Source organism: Leptopilina boulardi, unplaced genomic scaffold (assembly GCF_019393585.1).
Source record: "Leptopilina boulardi isolate dan_hultmark-lab unplaced genomic scaffold, ZJU_Lbou_2.1 LbouV2_229, whole genome shotgun sequence".
Lineage (NCBI taxonomy): Eukaryota > Metazoa > Arthropoda > Insecta > Hymenoptera > Figitidae > Leptopilina > Leptopilina boulardi.
Window position 1 is genome coordinate 87567 of NW_026137784.1, and position 21222 is coordinate 108788.

Genomic DNA, 21222 nt, shown 5'->3' on the forward strand with positions numbered 1-21222 from the left:
CAAATCGTCATATCTCCTTCTATAATCTCTCATTGATTTATCTCTCCTCGATGATAAGGAAATTGTTTATCGTGGACCGTTTATTCTACTCAGCAGATGGCACCAGTTTCTTTATTTTCAAAATAAATTCAAATTTTCCGTACCTACAACAAGGCAATTTTTTTTTTGGAAAAAAATAATTCAAACTTTTATTTAATTATTCATTGACATTGAGAGAAAAAAAAATACAAGGAAATGAATTTAAGAGAAAGGAAAAATCGAGAATTTTCAGATACCTTTCAACTCTTAATATTTTAAGCGATCCTTTTAGAAAATTTTAATAATTCAAGGATTTTCGACTCAGAAAAAAATTCCAGGACTTGCCAAGAATTGCAAGAATTTCTGAAATTTTTATTAAGTTTTTTCTAAAATTAGAATTTCTTAAAAAAAAAAAATTTATTACAAAAATGTGAAATTTAATTTCGACGTCTGATTTCAAAAATTGTTGGAAGAGAAAAATACAAAAGGAAATAAATGGCAATGACCATTTTTTTTTTTTTTTTCGCGACAATATTGGAAATTACTATTCACGTCAGGTGCAAAGAATGACAAGGAAGGAAATGATCACGTCACCGATCTCTCGAAACATTAATAATGTAAACAAACAAATGTAAAAATAAATTATCCAATATTTTTATATTGACTTGTTAAATAAAATAAATAATTATGTTAAGAGAAATTAATAAAAAAATATCCTCAAAGTGTAATTAATAATAAATTAATTAAAAACAATGACAATAAAAAGGCGTACTTTAAAAAATTTACAAATCATTTTATAATCCGTCTATAATTTTTATAATTATTATATAAATTATAAGATCCGAAACATTTAAATGCACGAGAATTTTTCTCTCATTGTATAATAGAAATTCCAAGGGATATATATTATGAAAAAAGTAGGGTCACTTGAAGTAATCTTAACTGTCGGATTAAGTTCTATACTTATTATTATTATTATTATTATTATTATAGATGCGTCTCAGACAGTCAATGGCCACTTATTTCTGAGGGCCCTCGAATGAAAATTAAATCGACTCGGATGACTGACTCAATTGCTTCAACATTCATTGCTGTACTATTTTTTTCAAATTCAATTTAAACTTCAACTAATTTTCAAATCATTTTAATTTTTTTCTTTTAAATCCATTAGAAAATATAAATTTATAATTTATATCCGTTTACACTGTATAAATAAATAAAAAATCTTTATTATTATTTAATAACAAAATTTTAAATCAAAATAATTTTTTTTGAAAACTACTTTCGAATTTGAATGAAATTATGGTAGAAAACTACTTTTTACATCGATGAAGGTTGGAATTTTTGTTTTAATTCAAAAAAGAATTAGAAATAAATTTTTTTCCTGCACTGAATGTTGGAGATCTTCTGATTGGAGTGTAAAAAAAAAAAAGTAAATTTTTGAGATTACAGTCTGATAATAGAGGGCAAATCAGCCGTTAATCTTATTGCTCACATATTGCATCCATATTATTTCTTCGTTGTATGCTTATTTATCATGTCGTTACTTATATGGCAAGTTGATAGAGGCTGTCCGCCTTGCACGGAAGTTATATCGAGTGAGGCAATAATTTTCAAACTGAATGTGGTGCGACTATATATACATGTTGTATGCCAGTTTAGATGCTGGAAAAAAGAAATGTCGATTACGCATCGTAATTTCGACCTCGTTTCAACATTTTATATTATATACTTGTGTGTGTGTGTGAAGCTCATGATCATCGCTCTCTTCAATTTCACATCGTCACTTTTCATTTCACAGAGAAGAATTTATCGATGGGAACCTATACTCAATTTATTATAACAACTCTGCAATAAATATCTTTTAAATTATAACAATTCAAATTATTAAATAAAATACCATAAAAAATAAATCCAATGGAAAATAAAAAAAAAACATAAAAAAAATTAAATAGAATTGATAATGAATTTTCATAATTCAATTTATCAACAAGATGAAATTGTCATACAAAGATTAAAAATTAATTATTTAGCAGCTTGATTATTTAGTACGGAAGTAATTGTGAATAATTAACAATTTTTGCTGTCAATTAGGAAAAAAAAATCTTTTGTGTCTATATATCACATTACATATTATAATAAGTTACTATTGTCTCTTTTTTTTCATCATAATTCATCAAATTAAAATGATGATAAAACATTTTCTGTTCAGATTATTGCACAATTACTTCCTTTGTTTTTTTTTTAATTTTCTTGCTCTAGTTTCGGTAAAAATTACTTATCTAAATTAGAATTAATTAATTTGTTTCTTTAATACTCAATTAGTAGAAGGGAGAAACTAATTCCCACATTTTCAAGTTTAAATATAGAAAAGATATTATAAATTTAATTTAAGAAAATTTTTTTAAATTGTTTTGACTCATGCAGAGAATTATTTTCGCATCATCTTTATATTTGTTTGTTGTCATAGGAATAAAAAAAAACCGGTTTTTTTCCTTTTTTGCATAAAAAAAAAAAAATAATAAACGACACACAATCAAGGTTGACAACTGGATTATGAAAATTTTCCAAATTTATAGAAACAAAGTTTAAAAAAAAAAAATTGATATCAGTTCATATCTACTGTATATTTACGCAATAATTCAAAGAAACATAAAATTAAATAATATTTATCAGAAGCTTCTCGTTTTTTACTTTTTTTTTTTTATGTTTATGAATGAAAAAGTTTCAAGTGCCTTGAATATTATATACTTGAAGCATATGATAAAATAATTTTTGTTTAAACATTCTATTTTTTATTCTCAATAACAAAAAAATGTATTTTCATATTGAAAATAATTGTATAAAAAATATAATATAAAATATAAAAAGATATATAAAATTTTATATTATATTTATAATTAATTTATAATTTTATATATTGTTTTAAATATTTTTAAATATAAATATATAAAAAATTATCTATATTTATATATAAAATATTTATAAAAGTTTAAAGAAATTCTAAAAAAAAAAACATATCTAATTTTATAATAATATAGAAAATAAAGTGGAGACGACTAAAAAATATAACCAAAAATTGGAAATCAAATTCACAAACGAAAAGATAAAATTTCTAAAAGGAAATTTCTACACGAAGAGGAAAATCTACTCTAAAAGGTTTAATTAATAACACCACAAACGCTCCAAATTCGATCGATTAATTTTTATTATCTCCCAATTTCTACTCTACTCTAATAAAAAAAAAAAAAAAAGTTTCCGCTTTTCATAGATGAAACCTCAGAAACCTTTTAACGTTAATTTGTATATATATTATCGATTTCTATATATATTAATTTACAAATGCGTTTTTATAGTTTCTATATAACATTATTAGCTTATTAATTAATCAACAATGTCAAACATTTAAAATATATACTATATATAGTAAATATAAAATTTAATTAATTAATTAAAATTACTGAGAAAATTTTCAACAACAAAAAATTACTTCATATGTTTAGGAAATAAATTTTTTTTTTTCATGTAAAAGAAAAATTTTCCGAAATGTAAATTAAAATTAAAAATATTTTTAAAAAGGCATTAAAGCCAGTAAAATTCAGTCTTCTAATTTCTATTTTAAAATAAAAAATCTATTTTTTGGCAGGATTATATAAATGTGAAAAAAGCAAAATAAAAATTACTTGAAAATTAAAACCGCACCTTTCTCTCGAGAATTTGGAATCGAAATTTAAAAAAAAAAAAAAAAAAAAAAAAAAACACAAGAATGACTACTACTGTGTGTTTGAAAGGAAAAAAAGTATGATTCTGTCAGTCTCTAATTTTTTTTCTCCCCCTTTACGAATGATGTACTCTTAGTATAATGTTTCAATGAATAGTATCCTTGTAAGAAACTAAGCAAAATTAATGAAAGTGCCAATTAACAGAGAGCTTCTGGTCTGCGCGTGCTTTTCTTCGAGTATCTCGTCGACATACAAGAACTTCAAATGCTATATATGTATATATAAGAGAGATATGAGCAATTCTTAAATTACATTTTATATTTTACATGTACAATACGAGAATGATTCATCATTTCTTATATATTGTCGACAAAAGGGTGCTGAATAAGAGGAGAAAGATAACACACTAAAGCCTCAAAGTGTCTTCTATAAAAAACATTACTAAACCACATGTGCTCCAAAATAAAGAAAAAATTGCCATAAAGATAAACATTTAGAAAAGTAAAATTTTTTACAATTTTTAAAATTTCCCCCTAATCATTTTAATTCAATTTTTAATAAAATATTTTTAAAACTAATTTTTTTTTATTAAAATTACAATTCTGTAATTCAAATTATTTTATTATTTAAAAATATTAAATATTTAAATTCCAATTTTCTTTAAACGATTTATTTAAAATTATGATTTTTTTTTAAAAATCATTTGCCATGATAAGAAAAATAAAAGCATTTTTTATTCTTTAAATGTCTTCCCCTTTTCTAAATGTTGAAACATTATATCTCTTTCTTTTTTAGTCGGAAAAAAGATGCTGGAGAGAGTGTTTCAGTCTGGAAGATAAGGGATTGAGTCGTTCTTAAAAGGTCGTGAGAGACCATAAGTGCCCTTTTTAATAGGGACGACAGACTAAGACAAAAGAGAGGGAAAAAAAAAAGATTGAAAAAAAGCCTAAATGGTCCAATTCATGTGAAACGAATCGAATAGTGCGAAATAAAAAATAAAAAAAAGAGAAAAGAAGTGAATCTAGGGGAGAAGGAATCCGACAAAGTGCGATTAAATCCATTAAAAGAATGAGAATTTCATTGAGAATCCATGAGTGATTTTAAAACATATTTGTATAGAATCTAAAATATTCGTCATCCATTTTTTAATTATAGAAGAAAAAAATTCCTTTTTTTTCTAATTTAAAATCTATTCAAAGCTCAATCCGCCAAAATTGATAAACTTCCGACACTTTCGGCTAATGCAATATTAGTTTTCAAAGTTTAAGTAGAGATAGTTGAAATTTGTTAATTTTATAGAATCGAGAACCAATATTGTTGAACATTTTTAAAAACTCGTTACTGAAACCTGTAATCAAATTAAAAAATTAATTAATATTAATAAATCAATAAAAAAAAAAACTGAAACTTGAAAAATTCCTCTATTTAATGAAACAACAGAAGATTAAATTTTTAATAAATAAAAACAAATTTGGAAAAATTAAATTGTTTGAAAATAAAAAAAATTTGAGGCAATCATTTTTCTTAATTACTCCATTTACAAGAACAAGTTAAAACAAGTTGAAAAATGTTCAACAAATATTATATATAACTATGGTGTTTAGAACTAGGTTCTAGGGATTAGAAATTTAGAATTTCAACAAGAAATACAATTCATGATTTTCTAAGGTGTAGAATATTTTTCTCAAGAATTATTGCTTAATGACTATTGCTTCTATCTGCTTCTATTCATTTCTCATCATTCTTGCTATAATCTTTCTACCTGAGCTACCGAGACTATATAAAGTGAGAGAAAGAGAGAAAATAAAACCCTCGGTGTCCAATGCCGCACATGAAACGATGCGTTACAATGCAAACCGATACTCTGGAATTTACTATTCGTAAAATCAAATGTGCAAATGTTAAAATTAATATAAAAAAAATAATTTCAATTTTTCTTTTATTAATTCCAAATAAATAAAATAAATTAGTTAATTAATAAAAAAAATAGAATTATTACCAAATATCTCAAAAATACAAACTAAACCAAAAATATTTTTAAATTATAAAAATTTAAATGAGAAATTAAAAAAGTAAAATTATTTATTTACTACTATTTTTATTTATTTTTGAATAAAATTATTTATTTATAAAAGCAAAATAAGAAACTAAAGAAAACTTATTTACACCAACAAAAAATTAAAATAAATTTCACGGAAATTTTTTTCCATAATCGCCTCAACTACAGAGAGAAAAAAAAGACTTTACTTTGGCAGTGTTATAATAATTCTATCGAAGCAAGAATAATTTGAAAAATGTTTACATCCGTTCTCAAGTCACGTAAACAATAAACACAAGAAAATTAATAAACTGAAAGCTAAATTTCCCCTCCCACCCATTTCACAAAAACTCTCACGACGTTGTGAGAAAAGCATCAAGGATCCAGCAAACACGTGCAATGAAAACAAATCAAAGCCGCGCCGAAGAAGCCCGTTAAGAGCACAAAAAAGAAAAACAAATCCCCTCGAAGGATATTTGAGAAAAAAAAATAACTGAATTATTTTTTTTTTTGATAAAAAAAAAAATGTTTTAAATAAAAAAAAAAAAAAAAAAGATTTACCTGACACTTGAGGTATTAAAATCTCCAGATCTATTGAATGCATCAGTCTGTTGCCTCCTGAGTTCCTCTTCTCTTTTCTCTTCCTCAGTTGGATGTAAAGGAATGATAATATAATCCGGTTCTAATTTTCTCTCATCATTACGAACAACAACACGATTCACTTGTTGAATTTGTTCACTTTGTTTTTTTTGCACCTCAGAGCGCGGCACTTTTGAACGACCACTAAATCGTAATTTTGAAAATCTTTGCAAAAAACCACCGAGACCGCTTTTTTTTCTCTCAGGTGTTGTCACTAATGTCACTGTTGTCACATCGCCTTTTGTTGTTGTTGTTGTTGTTGTTGTTGTCGTCGGCGTTGTTGACGAAGCTCCAGCGAGACGTTTCGCCACAGTCGACATCTCGCTCAACACTACTGGCGGCCTTTTCTCCTCCTCATCGTCGTTATTGTCGTTGTCACGAACTCTGCCTTCTGGATTACCACTACCACGCCTACCTTCCAGCAGTGGGGATAAAGCAGCCTTCTCACTATCACCTTTAATTTCTAATTCTTCAACAATTTTTCCCCTCTCATCAATTTTAATTTCATCAACATCCTCACGTTTTAATTTACAAAAATCACTTTTTTTTCTAATAATTTCACGTCGAAATGCTTCTTTTCTCGTTGGCGGTGTTTCAACATGAACAAGTACATCTTGCTCTAAACATTGAATGGGTTTATTTTCCAAGCAGGGATAATCTACCTCGTCATCTAATCGACATCTAATATCCTCCTCAAAACTACCATCTTCTCCATAAACTGAAAATAGATCCGAGTTTTTTTTTATCTGACTCAACAATGATTCTTGATTTTTATCTAAACATTTTGTCTCATCAATTTCCTCACATGCATTCATACGTTGAAATGATTTTGATTGTAGTGCCCTAATATAATCACATTGTTGAGCAAGTTCATAACTTGCATTATTTAATACACGACGACCAGAATTTGAACGTCTTGGTGAATTTAAATTTTCATCCTCATCCTCAATACAAGATGGCATTGGCCTTAAATTTATTTCATTAATTTCATATTGTTGAGCAAGTTCATAACTTGCATTATTTTTCACTCGTTTTGGCCTTTGTTTTGTTGACGCGAGTCTTTGAACTGTTTCCATTGCGGCAATAACTTCGCTTGTGTTACCAGCGGCAGTGGCTTCTTCGACTTCGCGCTTAAACTGTTTTATGGCCTCATCAACAACGGCGTCGACGTCGTTTTCCATAGCCATTGCAATTTCAAGTACATTTTCAATTCTATCCTGTGTCTTAACAGTTGATGTCACTGGTTTATCCTCCAATTGTGGATCATCTTCCTCCTCCTCATGACAATTTGTCGTTTCATTGAATTGTAATATTTGCTCCAATTGTGGATCTTGTGTTCTCACTGACGATAATTTACCATCGTCTTTTAATTCTTTTATTTCCTTCATTTTCAAATTATTCGTTGATTCAATTGTGTTTGACATTTTTTCCTCGGATTTTATATTAACATTCTGAATTGAAGTACCACATAAATTAAGATCCACTGGTACACTTGTGACGCGGGTATAATTTTCAAAAACAGTTGTCTTTGATGAGCCAAAAGGTGAATAGTTGCCGAGATTTTCGTTGTAAGCTGACTCCGAGGAGCTGCAAGGCAGACTGGGAGCACTTTGAGATTTATCCGTGAATCTAAAATTAAAACTTGACTTCTTGCTCCACCCTGGTTGGTGCTGCTGCTGTTGCTGCTGAGGATGATGATGATGATGATGACTTGCCACCATATTGTTGCGTCCAGCGGCCATATTAGTGGTTATATTTAGCCGGCTACTTTGGCCAGATTTTAAGACAAGAAATGTATCTTCCTCCGTTTCGAGACCAATTTCACGAAGATCAATTGTATTACGATAGTCGAGTGATGTCGCGTAATTTGTACTTGAATCGCCAAATACAGTTGCTCGAAAACCGTCTTCAAAACGATCCAAATCCAATTGTTGTTGTTGTTGTTGAGGCAATTCGAGAATTTCGTCCTCGTCAAGATCTTCCTGATCCTCCTCGTATTCGTCGTACTCGTCGTACCAAAAACCTCTGTCAATCATTCAAAAATACATTAGCAAAAAATCAAAATTTAAGTAGAAAACAAAAAACTATTGTAAAAATTAATTTTTGTAATAATAAATATTTCTGTTACTGAAGTTTATCTATTTATTAAAAATTACTAATATAATGATTAATGAAAAATAAAATCATTTATTTTTTTTTTATAAATGAAGCAAATTTTTCGTTAATTGAAACGTTTAGAACTTGAAGAAAAGTTTTCAAAAAAAATGTTATCATAAAAATTTATTATCAAACTAAATGAAAATTATTAAATAAAAATTTAGATTAAATTAAAATCTAAATATATCGTGTTATAATATTAATAGTAAAATTTAAAATATATTTTTTCAACAATTTAAATTCTAAAATTTTCTCTAAGTATTGTCAAAGTGAATGCAACGACAGTTCCTAGGAAAATATTATTTTTTATGTGAAAATACAAAGATACGGTAAATGTTAAGGAAGTGTCTTTAAATTCCATTGTTCAAGTAACGAGTTTCTGGAAATTAATTATCATTCGTGTACGTCTGCATTTGACAAAATTTGAAAAATTGGTTGTAAAAAAAAAACCACCTTTTCAAGAAAATACAACAAATTTTTTCCCAGATTTTAACTTTTAATTTTTATATGAAAAAATTTTTACTTTTTTTTCAAAAATACCATTCTTTTAAATAAGAATTTATTTCAATTAATATTATTATTGAAAAGAAATAATTGTTGGTAATGAAATGATCATTGAAAATGATAGACTATATCAAAATAGAAAAATATTCCCGGAAACTTGAGATAAAAATGAAATATAACGAAATATTGTAAAGCGCGAAATAAAAAGAATAATTAGCGATGATTATATATATAGATAAAAAGTGGTTGTCTGCCTTAGAAATAAAACCTTCAACAACATCAGGGTCAAGATTGACACTTACAGGCCAAGAAAACTGTAGGTCACGAGGCAATAGATACGTTTGGACGATAGACAGTGCCAACATTCTAACTGCATCGAGGTTTAAGGTCAGCAGACAAGGGACCTTCTGTCTCGTATTCGCGAGATTCTCTTTTGTATATATTATATGTATAAACAATTTCAATTTGAAATACACCAATTTCGATCAGAATTTAAAAAAAAAGTAATTAAAAAATTCACTTTTGAAATACAATTTTTAGTTCTATGTAAAAAAAAAGAAAAAAAAATTCCACAGTGTTTATACAATAAATGCGGTATTTAATTTAATTTCTCCATTTCTGAATTGAAAAATTTCAAAAGAAAATTATTGATAAAACAGAAATATAAAAACAAAGAATTTATTGAAAAAAAAGAAAAGAATCGAGAATAGATTTTCATTAGGAATAATGGACAAACGTAATTGCTTCTATTACTTTTCACATTCACGGAAATGAGGTGCTCCAGGCGGATACAAGCTATATAGAACTCAAAGCAGGGCTGCAAGTAGAATTCAAACAACCTGCACTTCTCATTGCCAATAAAATATATCTCTCGTCATTAGAACAAACAAAAAATTTAATTTCAATTATTTTAATTGGTATTTTATAATTTTTTAAAAATATTTTTCGAAAAAAAATATCTAAATTAAAAAGTAATAAAATTCCACGCTTCAAATATTAGATCTCTTGATTATTATTCTAATTATTATTATTATTATTACATATTAATTATTTTTCTTGTACAAAAAATTATTTTTTAGCCAAATTTTTAATTTACATTTTACAGAATTCTTAAAACGCTCAATTTTTATTTTACAAAAAGTTTGTTCGAATAAATATTTGACTGAAAAATTTGAACGCTATTTTTAAAATTAATCGATAATTTTTTTCATTGATAAAATTGTTAATTTTAAAATTAGGTCCTAAATTTTTGTGACAGATATTTTTTCATTTCGTGAATTCTGTAAAATGTAAATTTGATTGGAAATTAATATTTTTTTTGTCTGTAAAATAACAATTTATTCTATTTAATTAAAATTGGAGAAAAAAATCGAAATAATAAAATTGTGAAATAAAAATTGCCATAAATTAATTTTCACGCGTCTCTGAAATTAGAGTTCAAAATTTGCCGCTCTGAATTGACCTTTTAGAGCAGTCGCATTACCATCGTGAACTGTCGTTGACCTAGTTGACCCAGTGTTGCCAAAACAAACTGATGATAATTTACTAAAATGTCTAGTGACTGAAAATTTCTATGTGTAGGAAAATTGTTATATATATAGAGAGAGAGAAAAAAACACATACCTCCTTCTCCCGTTGCTCCTGCGTGTCCGAGATAAATCGCTGTTCCTCTTGGTGAAAAGAGGTGCGAAACCATTGGACACAATTTCCTGTCCCACGTCACGATCCTTTTGGCAAGTGTCGAGACTCTCGAAGCTGCGATAAGGTCTAATACGTGGGAGACAACAATCACCCGGTGGACCCGGGAAACCGTTTGGCACCACCCTCTCGTAATCTTCGAGGCTGTCGGGCGATGTGTTGTTCTCCAGTCTCGAAGCGTTGGATCGATTGGCATACTCGAGGGAATCGAAACTGTAGCAGGACGGCGAGAATGTGGCGCAGGTCCTCTCGAGCGATTCAAATTGGAGAAGAGAACTCGCACGAGATGAACCCGACGATCTTGAGGATCTCGATGATCGTGGCGAGGTGGGAAATTCATCTCCAAGACCCGTTGACGATTCATCGTATCTCTCATTATTATGATGATGATGATGATGATGATGATGCTGCTGCTGCTGTTGATGCTGCTGTTGTTGTTGTTGTTGATGATGATGATGATCGGTACCATTTCTCCGTCTTCTTTTCTTTGGTACCACAGAGTTACATTCACTTCCACTGCCATCCAATTTTTCCTCTGGAATTAAAAAATAAATAAATTAATTAATCAAATTGAAACAATTTGAGCAATATTTTCCTGTTATTACAAAACCTAATAGTTGCTCTTTCATTTGATCAATTTTCCTAAATAGAGAATATACTAAAACTTAATTTCTATGCAATTTATGCTGGTACCCTGTTGAGCAGGGGTTTAAAAATAAATTCGATTAATTTTCATTTGAAATTCTAATTAACCTAGGAATAATTTCAGGATCGATAAAAACGATTTTCGTTTCCAAAAGAGCCTGTTTTTTTTTTGCAAAAAAAAGAAAACACTCGATTTTTTGTAAAATTTGAAGAAATTTAAATAGCAATTAAAAGGAAATAAAAAAAATTGAGTGCAAATTAATCAGAAGGGAAAAAGATGGTATTAGAGAACAAGGTAAACATTGAGGAGAATGTGAGGGTGTGTCACGTGGTTGTATTAGCTTGACTCAACAATCACGAAGCCGACGAAAGAAGAAGAGAGAGAAAGAGAGGACATATAATTCCATAAGCTCAACTTCCGGTTGAATGAACCGACTTCCTGGAGTCTAATACACACATATGGGTGGGGAAAAAAAAGAGGGGTAAAAGTACTAAACGACCCCCTTCATTGGTTATCGAAGGAAGACCCACTTCTCTAGACTATTCATCAGCTGCTCTTGTTTTTGCACATAGAGAATAACTTTCTACCTAGTTTCTATAATGCTTCACGGAACGCGATTATAATAAATATAAAATTATTATTCAATTTTTAATTTTTTAAAATTTTCCATCCTTGCAAGTGAAAAAAAAAAATTTCTCCAATTTTTAAATTAACAATAATTTTAATCAAACTGAAAATTTTAAAATAAAAAAATATAATTTTCTAATTCTTTTATCATAAATTAAATAAAATTATTTTTCACAAAATTTTAAATCATTTTAAACGGTTTGATCTGTTGACATTCTCGCATGTTATAAAAATATATAACAGGTAGCATTAAAGGTGATCTAATTATATCACTGACAAAAGATTATACGTCCGCCTTGGTTTAAACTGCACGCGCGCGTAAACCACGAGACTTCAATAAATTAAAATTTGGCATCAATTGAACAAATTCTATACTTATTTAAGGCTTTATTTGCTTCCATTAATTTATGATTAGCAAAAAAAATGTCCCTTTTTTTCAATTAAAAAATTGAAAAATAAAACTTAATTTTTATCAATTAATAATTTTTTTTTTTTTTAATAATAATTAATTTTACCAAAAAGTAGTGAATAAAATTTCTTTTTTTTGGTAAATGTTTTACACATTTCTTCACACGAATTAAGACTTATAAATTTATCTGTTGCAAAGTATAAATTGCTTAACGACACGAGATGCTTGAATTTCGCAAAAGAAACTAGTATATGATTGCATAAAAAGAAAGCGATTGGAATATTTGACAAGTGTTGCTATATATTATACAAAAGTTAACGATTTTAAATTGGTTCGTCATTGCTGTAAAAAATTAATATTATATTATTATTCCATCAGTCTTAATAGAGTGATAATAAATTTTCCAAGTGACTATAAAATTGTGAGGAGAGTGTTATTAACGAGATAGAAAATTCCTCAAGAAACTATAAAAGTTTAAAACGAATTTAAAACTTCAGCAAAAATTAGTTGATTCAGTTTTATATATCAACAAAAATTAAAATTAATTGACTTTCGTAACTGTCATTTTAATTTTTACAAATTTGAAAACAATCTAAATTAACGTTAGTATATTTTAAATTAAATAGACAATAAATAAATAAAATTAAAAAATAATAAAAATAAATAACAAAAAATAATATTAATATAATTGTAATTCATTTTTACTTTACTATTTTTATTTAAAAACTGAGTTTACTTAATTCTTAATTTTGAAAATTTGAAGTTTACTTCAAATGCTACTCTAATTGTGGGCATTTTTAAGCTACTTTTAAATGAAACATATTTTCCACGTTCTATTCAATTGCTGACTTCTAAAAATAACTTTTATAAAAATGGAACGTGAGACATTTTTTTTACAAGAAGATAAAAATATAATTTATGAAAACAACTACCTTGAATTTGTGAAAAATCATCAGTTTTTTTTTTTTAAACTAATACACAATTTCCATTCTTATGAAAATATACCATCAGTATTTTTCTTTTTTTTTGAAAAAAAGAAAAAATATTTCATAATATGAAAATACAAAGATAATGAAATACTATTGTTAATAGTAAAATGAGGTCGTAAAATTAATTTTCAAAACTATTGCAAATCAATTATGTAATTTTAAAAACTATTAATACTTTTTTTATTTTTTAAAAATAAATGATTCGTCATTTAAAAAAAAAAAAAATGTTAAATAAAAACGAGAATATAATTTAAAGACATTTGAAAAATTGTTCAATGAAAAAGATAAGTAAGAAAAATAAATAAAATAAAATATTAAAACAAGAATAATTAAAAATTAATGAAGAATAAAATTTTAAAAACATAAAATAATTTTCTAATTGTTTTCTCCTAAGCGTAGGCAAACATTCTTTCACTAATGTATAAAGTCGGTAAAGCAGATCTCTTGGTACTAAAAAATTTACTTTTGATTAAAAATTTTCCATTAAATTTTCTATTAAATCAAATGAATTATTGTTTGCTTTCAAATTCAACAAATTTAAACTCTATATTAGTTTCTAATATTGTTAAATATTGAAAAACAAATGTTTTACAACCATTTTTTTTTAAGATACGAAACATTAGAAAAGAAATTTATACAATTGGAAAAATGTAATTTTTAGAAAACAAAAAATTTTTTTTAATTACCCGCTGTTCTCTGGTTGGCTTTTATATGAATAACGCTTTCTGTTTCCGAATCAGAACCCAACCAATAGGTGGTGCCACTGCGATCAGAATCACTCTGTAAATCATCTGAAGTTTCCTCAAGTATTGTCTCCAGAAAATCAACTTGCTGCACCAATAATGTATCTGTAATTTAAAAAAATAATTAATTATTTCAATTTATTAAATAAATAAATATTTATAAATAATTTCCATATAATTAGAAATGAAATACAATAATATTCTATTTGACAGATAATTTTGAATTGCAAAATAAAATTAATGTATAGAAAATAGCAACAATTATTTATTATGTTATTAATAAATAATGAAATTGAAGGAAAATAAATGAAATACAATAAATCATTGCTATCAGTATCACATATCATGATTTTAATCATGTGTCAGTGAAAATTATGGAACTGAAAGAAAGAGAGAGAGAGAGAAAAGCAGGAAGTTGACCATGTCTTTGAAAATTAATCAAGCATGTTCGACCTCTGTAAGAAAATATCATGGTTAATCGGATTTTATTTGAATGAGTCAAGTTCTATAATATAATACAAACTGGGGCACATTAATGAACTGCAATCGTGATAAATGCGCCAACGTCTGTGAAAGGCCTAGAATTTTGTCGGCGAAAGTGAAACACGATTGTCGAATGAAAAAAAAAAGAGGGGCACACACGAGATTCTCATCTTCTCAACGTCAATCTCACTTAGAACTCCCTCCCCTATAAGACTTTTATAATATTCAAAATTAGTCCTGCTTCCCTTCTTTAAATAATTATCATTAACGTTCAATTATACTATTTACTCCTTCATTTTGTCAGCAATTTTTTAAAATTTTATTTATTAATTTAAAATTACCATAACAATTATTGTAATTGGTATAATTATAAACAAAATTTTTATAAAAATATTTTAGTTCCACTTGAGAAAAAAAATGGAGACATTCACCACTCTCTTGTTCATCGTTGTTCTATATTCTTTCATTACGCCAAGTAGCATACGTAATGCCTACATCCATAACGGAACCTTATATATATATATATTCTGTCCTTATTTGCCCATCCGGTACAAAAATCTACATTTTCAAGAATTTACTTTAAGAGAATAACTTCCGCGATATATAGAAAAAAATTTAAAAAAAAAAAACTTTTACATATACAAAAAAAAAATTATATAATCGTTAAAATTAAATTAAGATTAAATAATTATACAGTAAATTTTAATCACATAATTTTTGCATAATTAATATCTTATGCGATATTAAAATAATGAGATGAGATCTAACATAAAAATATTAAATGATTTTTCCTGAGAAATAATTATCACTTTGTTGTCGATATTTTTTTACAATATCCTACAGAAGTAAGCAAATTGTTAGAATTTTTTTTTTCATAATATATAGTCAATGAGTAAGTGGATTGTAGTAAAGTATCTGGTTTCTGTTGTCGGTGTTATGAGTCAACATTAAAATATCAGTACCGAAGTCTTTCACGTATAAGTTAAAAAGACATTTAGAGAAAAAAGACAAAAAAAAAGATAAAGAAACATAAATTACCTCTTCTAATAATATATATATATAAAAAAAAATTATTCCTTCTTTTTCCACGACGGAATTTTAAGAAATAAAAAGAGAAAAAAGAACAAAATAGGAAATTCTAAACTTCGTCACGTGTCTGATGATCGTGGTAGTTAATTTACTCAACTGGCTAATCATTCGTGGAACGTAATTCTTTTCTAGAGTCATCCGGAAATCATCGATTTCTACAAGAGAAGCAAAACTTTAATTAATCTATAACAAGTTTCTTTTTTTGAATTTGAGGAAATTTGCTCCAATTTTCTACATACTAATTCAAATATATTACCTTCCATGAATTGACAAGTTTTTTTTCCATTTTTATTTTATCGCAGTATTTTTAAATTATTATTATTATTATTATTTTATTATTATTCACAATTATTGCAGTAAATAGTTTTTTATAATTAAAATTTAAAAATAAAAAATTCTAATTAGGAATAAAAGTATTAATTTTTGTTTTTTTTTTAACAAAATTTTCAAGGAAAATTTATTCAAGTGAATATAAATTCAAGAATCATAATTAATATACTTTATTTCCTGTTACTTGCGTCTTTAAGAAATAATATGGTTCAGCGACCGGTTATCATAAAATTGTTATAGATCAAAAAAAACCCTTTAATGTCTTTCTTTTTGGAACAAATCTCGTTCTCTTTAAAATAAACTCAACAAAAATTAATTTAAAAACAAATTTTTTTAAAGAGAATTTTTTAAAATGCAACTCTATTGTTTAAAACTTTCCCTATCGAGTAATATTAAAAAAAAAGGTAATGGTATATAAGAGTTCATTATAATAACGAACACATTGCCGGATATTGCGTATGGCATGAAAAAAAAAGAAATACTTTTATGCGCCCTAAAAACAATTAAATAAAAATTGTCTTCAATGTTTTCTTTTACAACTATACATTGAGCATCGTAAATAATAAAATAATAAAATAATAATAAATATATATATAAAAATAAAGATTTTTAAAAAAATTAAATTAAATATTTACTTAGATGTTAAAAATTAAAAAAATGAAAATGAAAATAAAAAAAAAATATATTACTAAAATGAAGAGTATTTTTCAAATATTTTCTATACTATTATCAATAAAAGATTCTTCAATGTATTTATAACTGCTTTATAATTACAAAACTTGAATGACAATTTTGTCTTTCATGGAAAGTCACATTTTATTCTTTAATGGTTCAAGGCTGTTGAGCCCTACCCTCCTCTGAACATATACAGTTTTAATGTCTAATAATTGGTCAGTATTAGATAAATCGCAAAGCTAATTTTAACTTTCTTCTCAAGAATTATCTAACCCAAGAAAAAAAAGAAAATGCCTGGAAAAAAAAATAATTTCAATAATTAAAATTTATTCTTTTTTTTCTGTTTTCTAGTAATTTTATAGTATGAAAGGGCGTTTTTAATTTTGTAACGTACCTAAAAAATAAATTTAATTTATTAATAAAAATAGAACTCCTTAAAATTAAGAATAAATAATTTCCCTTTTTGAATCTTAGTTTTTTTTAGAAAAAAAAAGTGTTCAACATTCTCATGCACAATTTTATATATCTATCGAGAGCTAATATGGTAATGTGCTCTAAAGTTGTTATAAGGTTAACCAGTTCGTGAGAAATATGTATATATCCATATAGTATAAATGAGCATGTACACCTGTTTAAGAATTTATATGAATTATAACACCCGAACGTGTTAATTATTATTTTTTTTTTCAAATACCCCTCATACTCAAGCATCAAATTAACATTTATCGATTGATAACCAGAAATCAAATACTGTTCATAAAGAACCGTTAAGAAATAAATTTAGAAAAAAATAAAATCACATTCTAAATTTGAAAAAACTTCCCTGATTATTAAACAAGAAATTTTATTAACATTTATAAAGAATATTCTGTATAATCTAAAGAAATTCTGATAGAAAAAAATTCCGAAAAATAGAAGTAAAATAAAAATTCTTCTGACTTATTTAGAGCCGAAGATTGTTTTTTTTTCCATAAAATTTTCTACTTAGTGAACAAAAAAAAGTAAATATGATTTTCATCATCGAAATGGATTGTGGATCAAAAGAATGCAACTGCTTTCTGTGATAATTGCGAAACTAATTGATGTATCATATAAAAGCACATAGTCTTGTCAGACAGTGCCAAGTTACATAGGAAACTCATTATAGAAAATGAACGCCCGTGACTAAATGCAGATTGAGAGAGACAGAAGGAGAGAAGAGAATATTATAAATTATTGAATAGATGAAAATGGAATATCAGAGCTTCCTCTTACTTTAATTCATTAACAATTCCAAATGGATAGGACGAATTTGATATAGGTTTTCATTTTTCAGCCAACAAATAGAATTTTTAATTTACGCGCAAATTACATTTCATTTAATGCATATATACGCATTTTTATTATGATAGACTTATCGTCTGGATAAAAATGCGCGTGGAAAATACCATTGAGTAACAACGACGAAGACGACGTCTTTAATAGATGATTATTATTTGTGTTAGAAGAACAAAGCAAACGTTTAAACCATTATAATTTTATTAATCATTTAATAAATTTTAAATTAATTATACTCTAATTAATAAATTGAAATTGTTTTAATTTTCTAAAAGATAGAAATTAAATTGAAAAAAAATAATTCTATGCTGATTTCAATTTTTATTTAAATTAAATGTAAAATAAATTTAAACAAAAATTTTCAATTAAAATAATTTTTACTAATTCAAATTTAGAAAGTTTCAAAATTTTTCTAAATCAAAATATATTTAAAAAAAAAAAAATTACTCTCATTATCTTTAAGAATCTCTACATAATCTATTAGTATTATAAAAATAATAATTTCTTTTCGAAAACTAAAAATTGAAATACATAATATTCGAGTGTAATCATGAAACTGTATGAAAAGATTTTTTTTTTTGTACCAATTTTCAGTGTGTAGTGACCACAACATTTGTAATCAAAAGGGGCAACATGCGAGGAGCAACAGGTGTTTTCCACCTTTATGTGCAACGCCAGCTACACAACACGTTGGCGCTCATGCAAGACGAATTGTATATTACAAATTGCAAAGAAGAATGTATATATATATAGTGGTGAACTTCTCAACGTTTATGATCAACGATTAAACAACAACAAAAAGAACAAAATTTCTCCAAACTAAAAATCATAAAAAAATTTACCTAAAAAAAATGTTTAAAATTTTTTAAATTTCTTTTTTAATTAATTAAAACTAAAAATTACTTTAGATACAAAATGTTTTGAAAATAATTTATTCAATAATTTTTTTGAAAAAATATTTTTCTAATGAAAAAATATAAATTAAAGAGAAAATTTCTTTTTTCTTTTAAATCGTTGATCATATATAAATGTTGAGAACTTCACCACCATGTTTGACCTCGAATTAATCCAATTGCATGCCAACGTCTCTCGAAGGTCATTCAATGGATTCGCGTTGTTCAGAACATTTTTTTTTTTTTACATATTTCTCTTTGGAAAAATTATTTGCATTCCAAACAGAAATCACTCAAGTCACGCCTTTATAATTATATATGCAGTATATACCCCTTTGGACAACAATGTTGCATTTTATCTTCACTGTCTATTTAAAATTCGATCAAAATGTAATAATTTATTCCTTGAAAGGAAATTAGCAATAAAAATTATATTAATAATTATAAAAATAATAATAATACTTCTTTTATGAGAAAGCAATCATATATAATATATTTAATAATAAAAAATAATATAATATACTTTATTCTTGAAATAATAATAATATAATATTTAGTAAATTTTCTTTAAGTCGATACTGTGAATCGCCTTACTTTATATATATTATAATATTATATCAGATTAAATTAGCCGAACATTTATATACTCTTGATGCATTAATTTATTATTTAGGAGTCAATTTGCATAGCGAATCGATTTCAAAATCATTTGCATAACTTGAAGTTAATTTTCGTCAAAGAACCGTCAATCAAATTGAGGTGTAAAATTTACATAATTATTTGATATTTATGTACTTTGCTTTTAAAGTTAATGAATTTAGAAAAAGAAAGAATTTATGCGTTACAGTTAATTTGATTATACGACTAGCACATAAGATATATTTTACATTCAAATTTTTGTTTAATGTTATTACACACTATGGCATTTAATTACTTCTCATTTCTCTTTACGGAAATTGAAAATTTATTTTTGAAATAAAACCGTTATGACATTAATCATAATGTTATTTTCATTATTTATTTATAGTTTTATAGATAAATTGCATTTTTTTTCATAATAATTATTACTATTACTATTATTATTAATATTTATATTTTATAATAAATTCATTATTTATAGTAATTCAAAACATTTAAAAGATTTTTTAATTTTTTGAAACTACTTTTATCAGGGCAACTTGTTTATAAAAGTATCTTATTTAACATCTGGATCAATATCGGAAACAAGGACAATTTTGGAAAATCGCCAAATTGCCAAGTAAAGTTGACTCGCAGAATGGTCTCAAGTTATAGATTTAATCAATATCTCTAGATATATATATATATGTATTTGGCAAAAATTCCTTTAATTTCAATCCCTTATTCTACTTTTTATTGGCTTTGAATTTGTGGTGAAAAAAAAGAAAAGTATTTTAATGCTAATTTGTTAACAATTTCGACTACGCTCTATATAACGTTTCGATTTGTATCGTTACCGTCATTTTCTTCCATAAAGAAAATTGTGTGTGTGTGTGTGTGTGTGCAGCTTTGCATATAGATCGTATGTTAATGTTGTTAATATGTAGGCTACTTTCCATCAAATTAAGTTTGCGTGTCAAGGTAATGTTAATGAAAATTCACCACCAAAGAAGAAGCAAGCAAATCTCACGAGATTAAAAAAAAAAAAAATTAAGGAAGATACTATAACAACAAGTCCTCGTGGGAAAACCTCATCTAATTCACCGTCGGCTTAATTGGATTTCAATTCAAGAAAGGGAATCAATCAATGTCCCTAATGAAAAAATACGATTACATACACAATCTTATTGATCTGATCTTTCTCTATATACCTTATTTGAAAATGTTCAACTCATGCAAAATATACATGCCTTTTTTTCTCTGAAACAATTTTCCTTTTTTTCTAACTCTAATTACACTAATTTTTTATTTTATTTAAAAATATAAACAAATTTGAATTAAAAAAAAAATGAAAATTATTATTATTAATTGTATGATAATTATCAATCAAGAGTAATTAACATTGAAATAAAAAGAGAAAAATGTTCGAAAGAAAATTAAAGATGAGCGTGCGATCTCATTTATAATTGTGATATATATATTTAAAATGAAGATTTTTTTGAAAGTAATGTAATTTTATAAGCAATTGTAACATCATGTGAAGAAGTCTTAACGTAAATTAACTGTTAATTGACTGAAACAACTACGTCGATCTCTTACAATTTCGCTTAATTGCTGTAAACGGTCT

At 26.1% G+C, this 21222-nt stretch overlaps 1 protein-coding gene across 5 annotated transcripts in view; it reads right to left on the minus strand.

Annotated features, from left to right (window-relative positions):
- LOC127280217 (uncharacterized) overlaps positions 1 to 21222 on the minus strand; it is a 57997-nt gene that overhangs the window by 30414 nt on the left and 6361 nt on the right. For all 5 annotated transcript variants that reach the window (XM_051303107.1, XM_051303110.1, XM_051303108.1 and 2 more), the window contains exons 3-5: positions 14134 to 14295; positions 10702 to 11311; positions 6340 to 8442 (exon numbers count right to left, since the gene is read on the minus strand). In XM_051303107.1, coding sequence (XP_051159064.1) covers positions 6340 to 8442; positions 10702 to 11311; positions 14134 to 14295 — 2875 coding nt within the window. The remainder of the gene's footprint in view (positions 1 to 6339; positions 8443 to 10701; positions 11312 to 14133; positions 14296 to 21222) is intronic.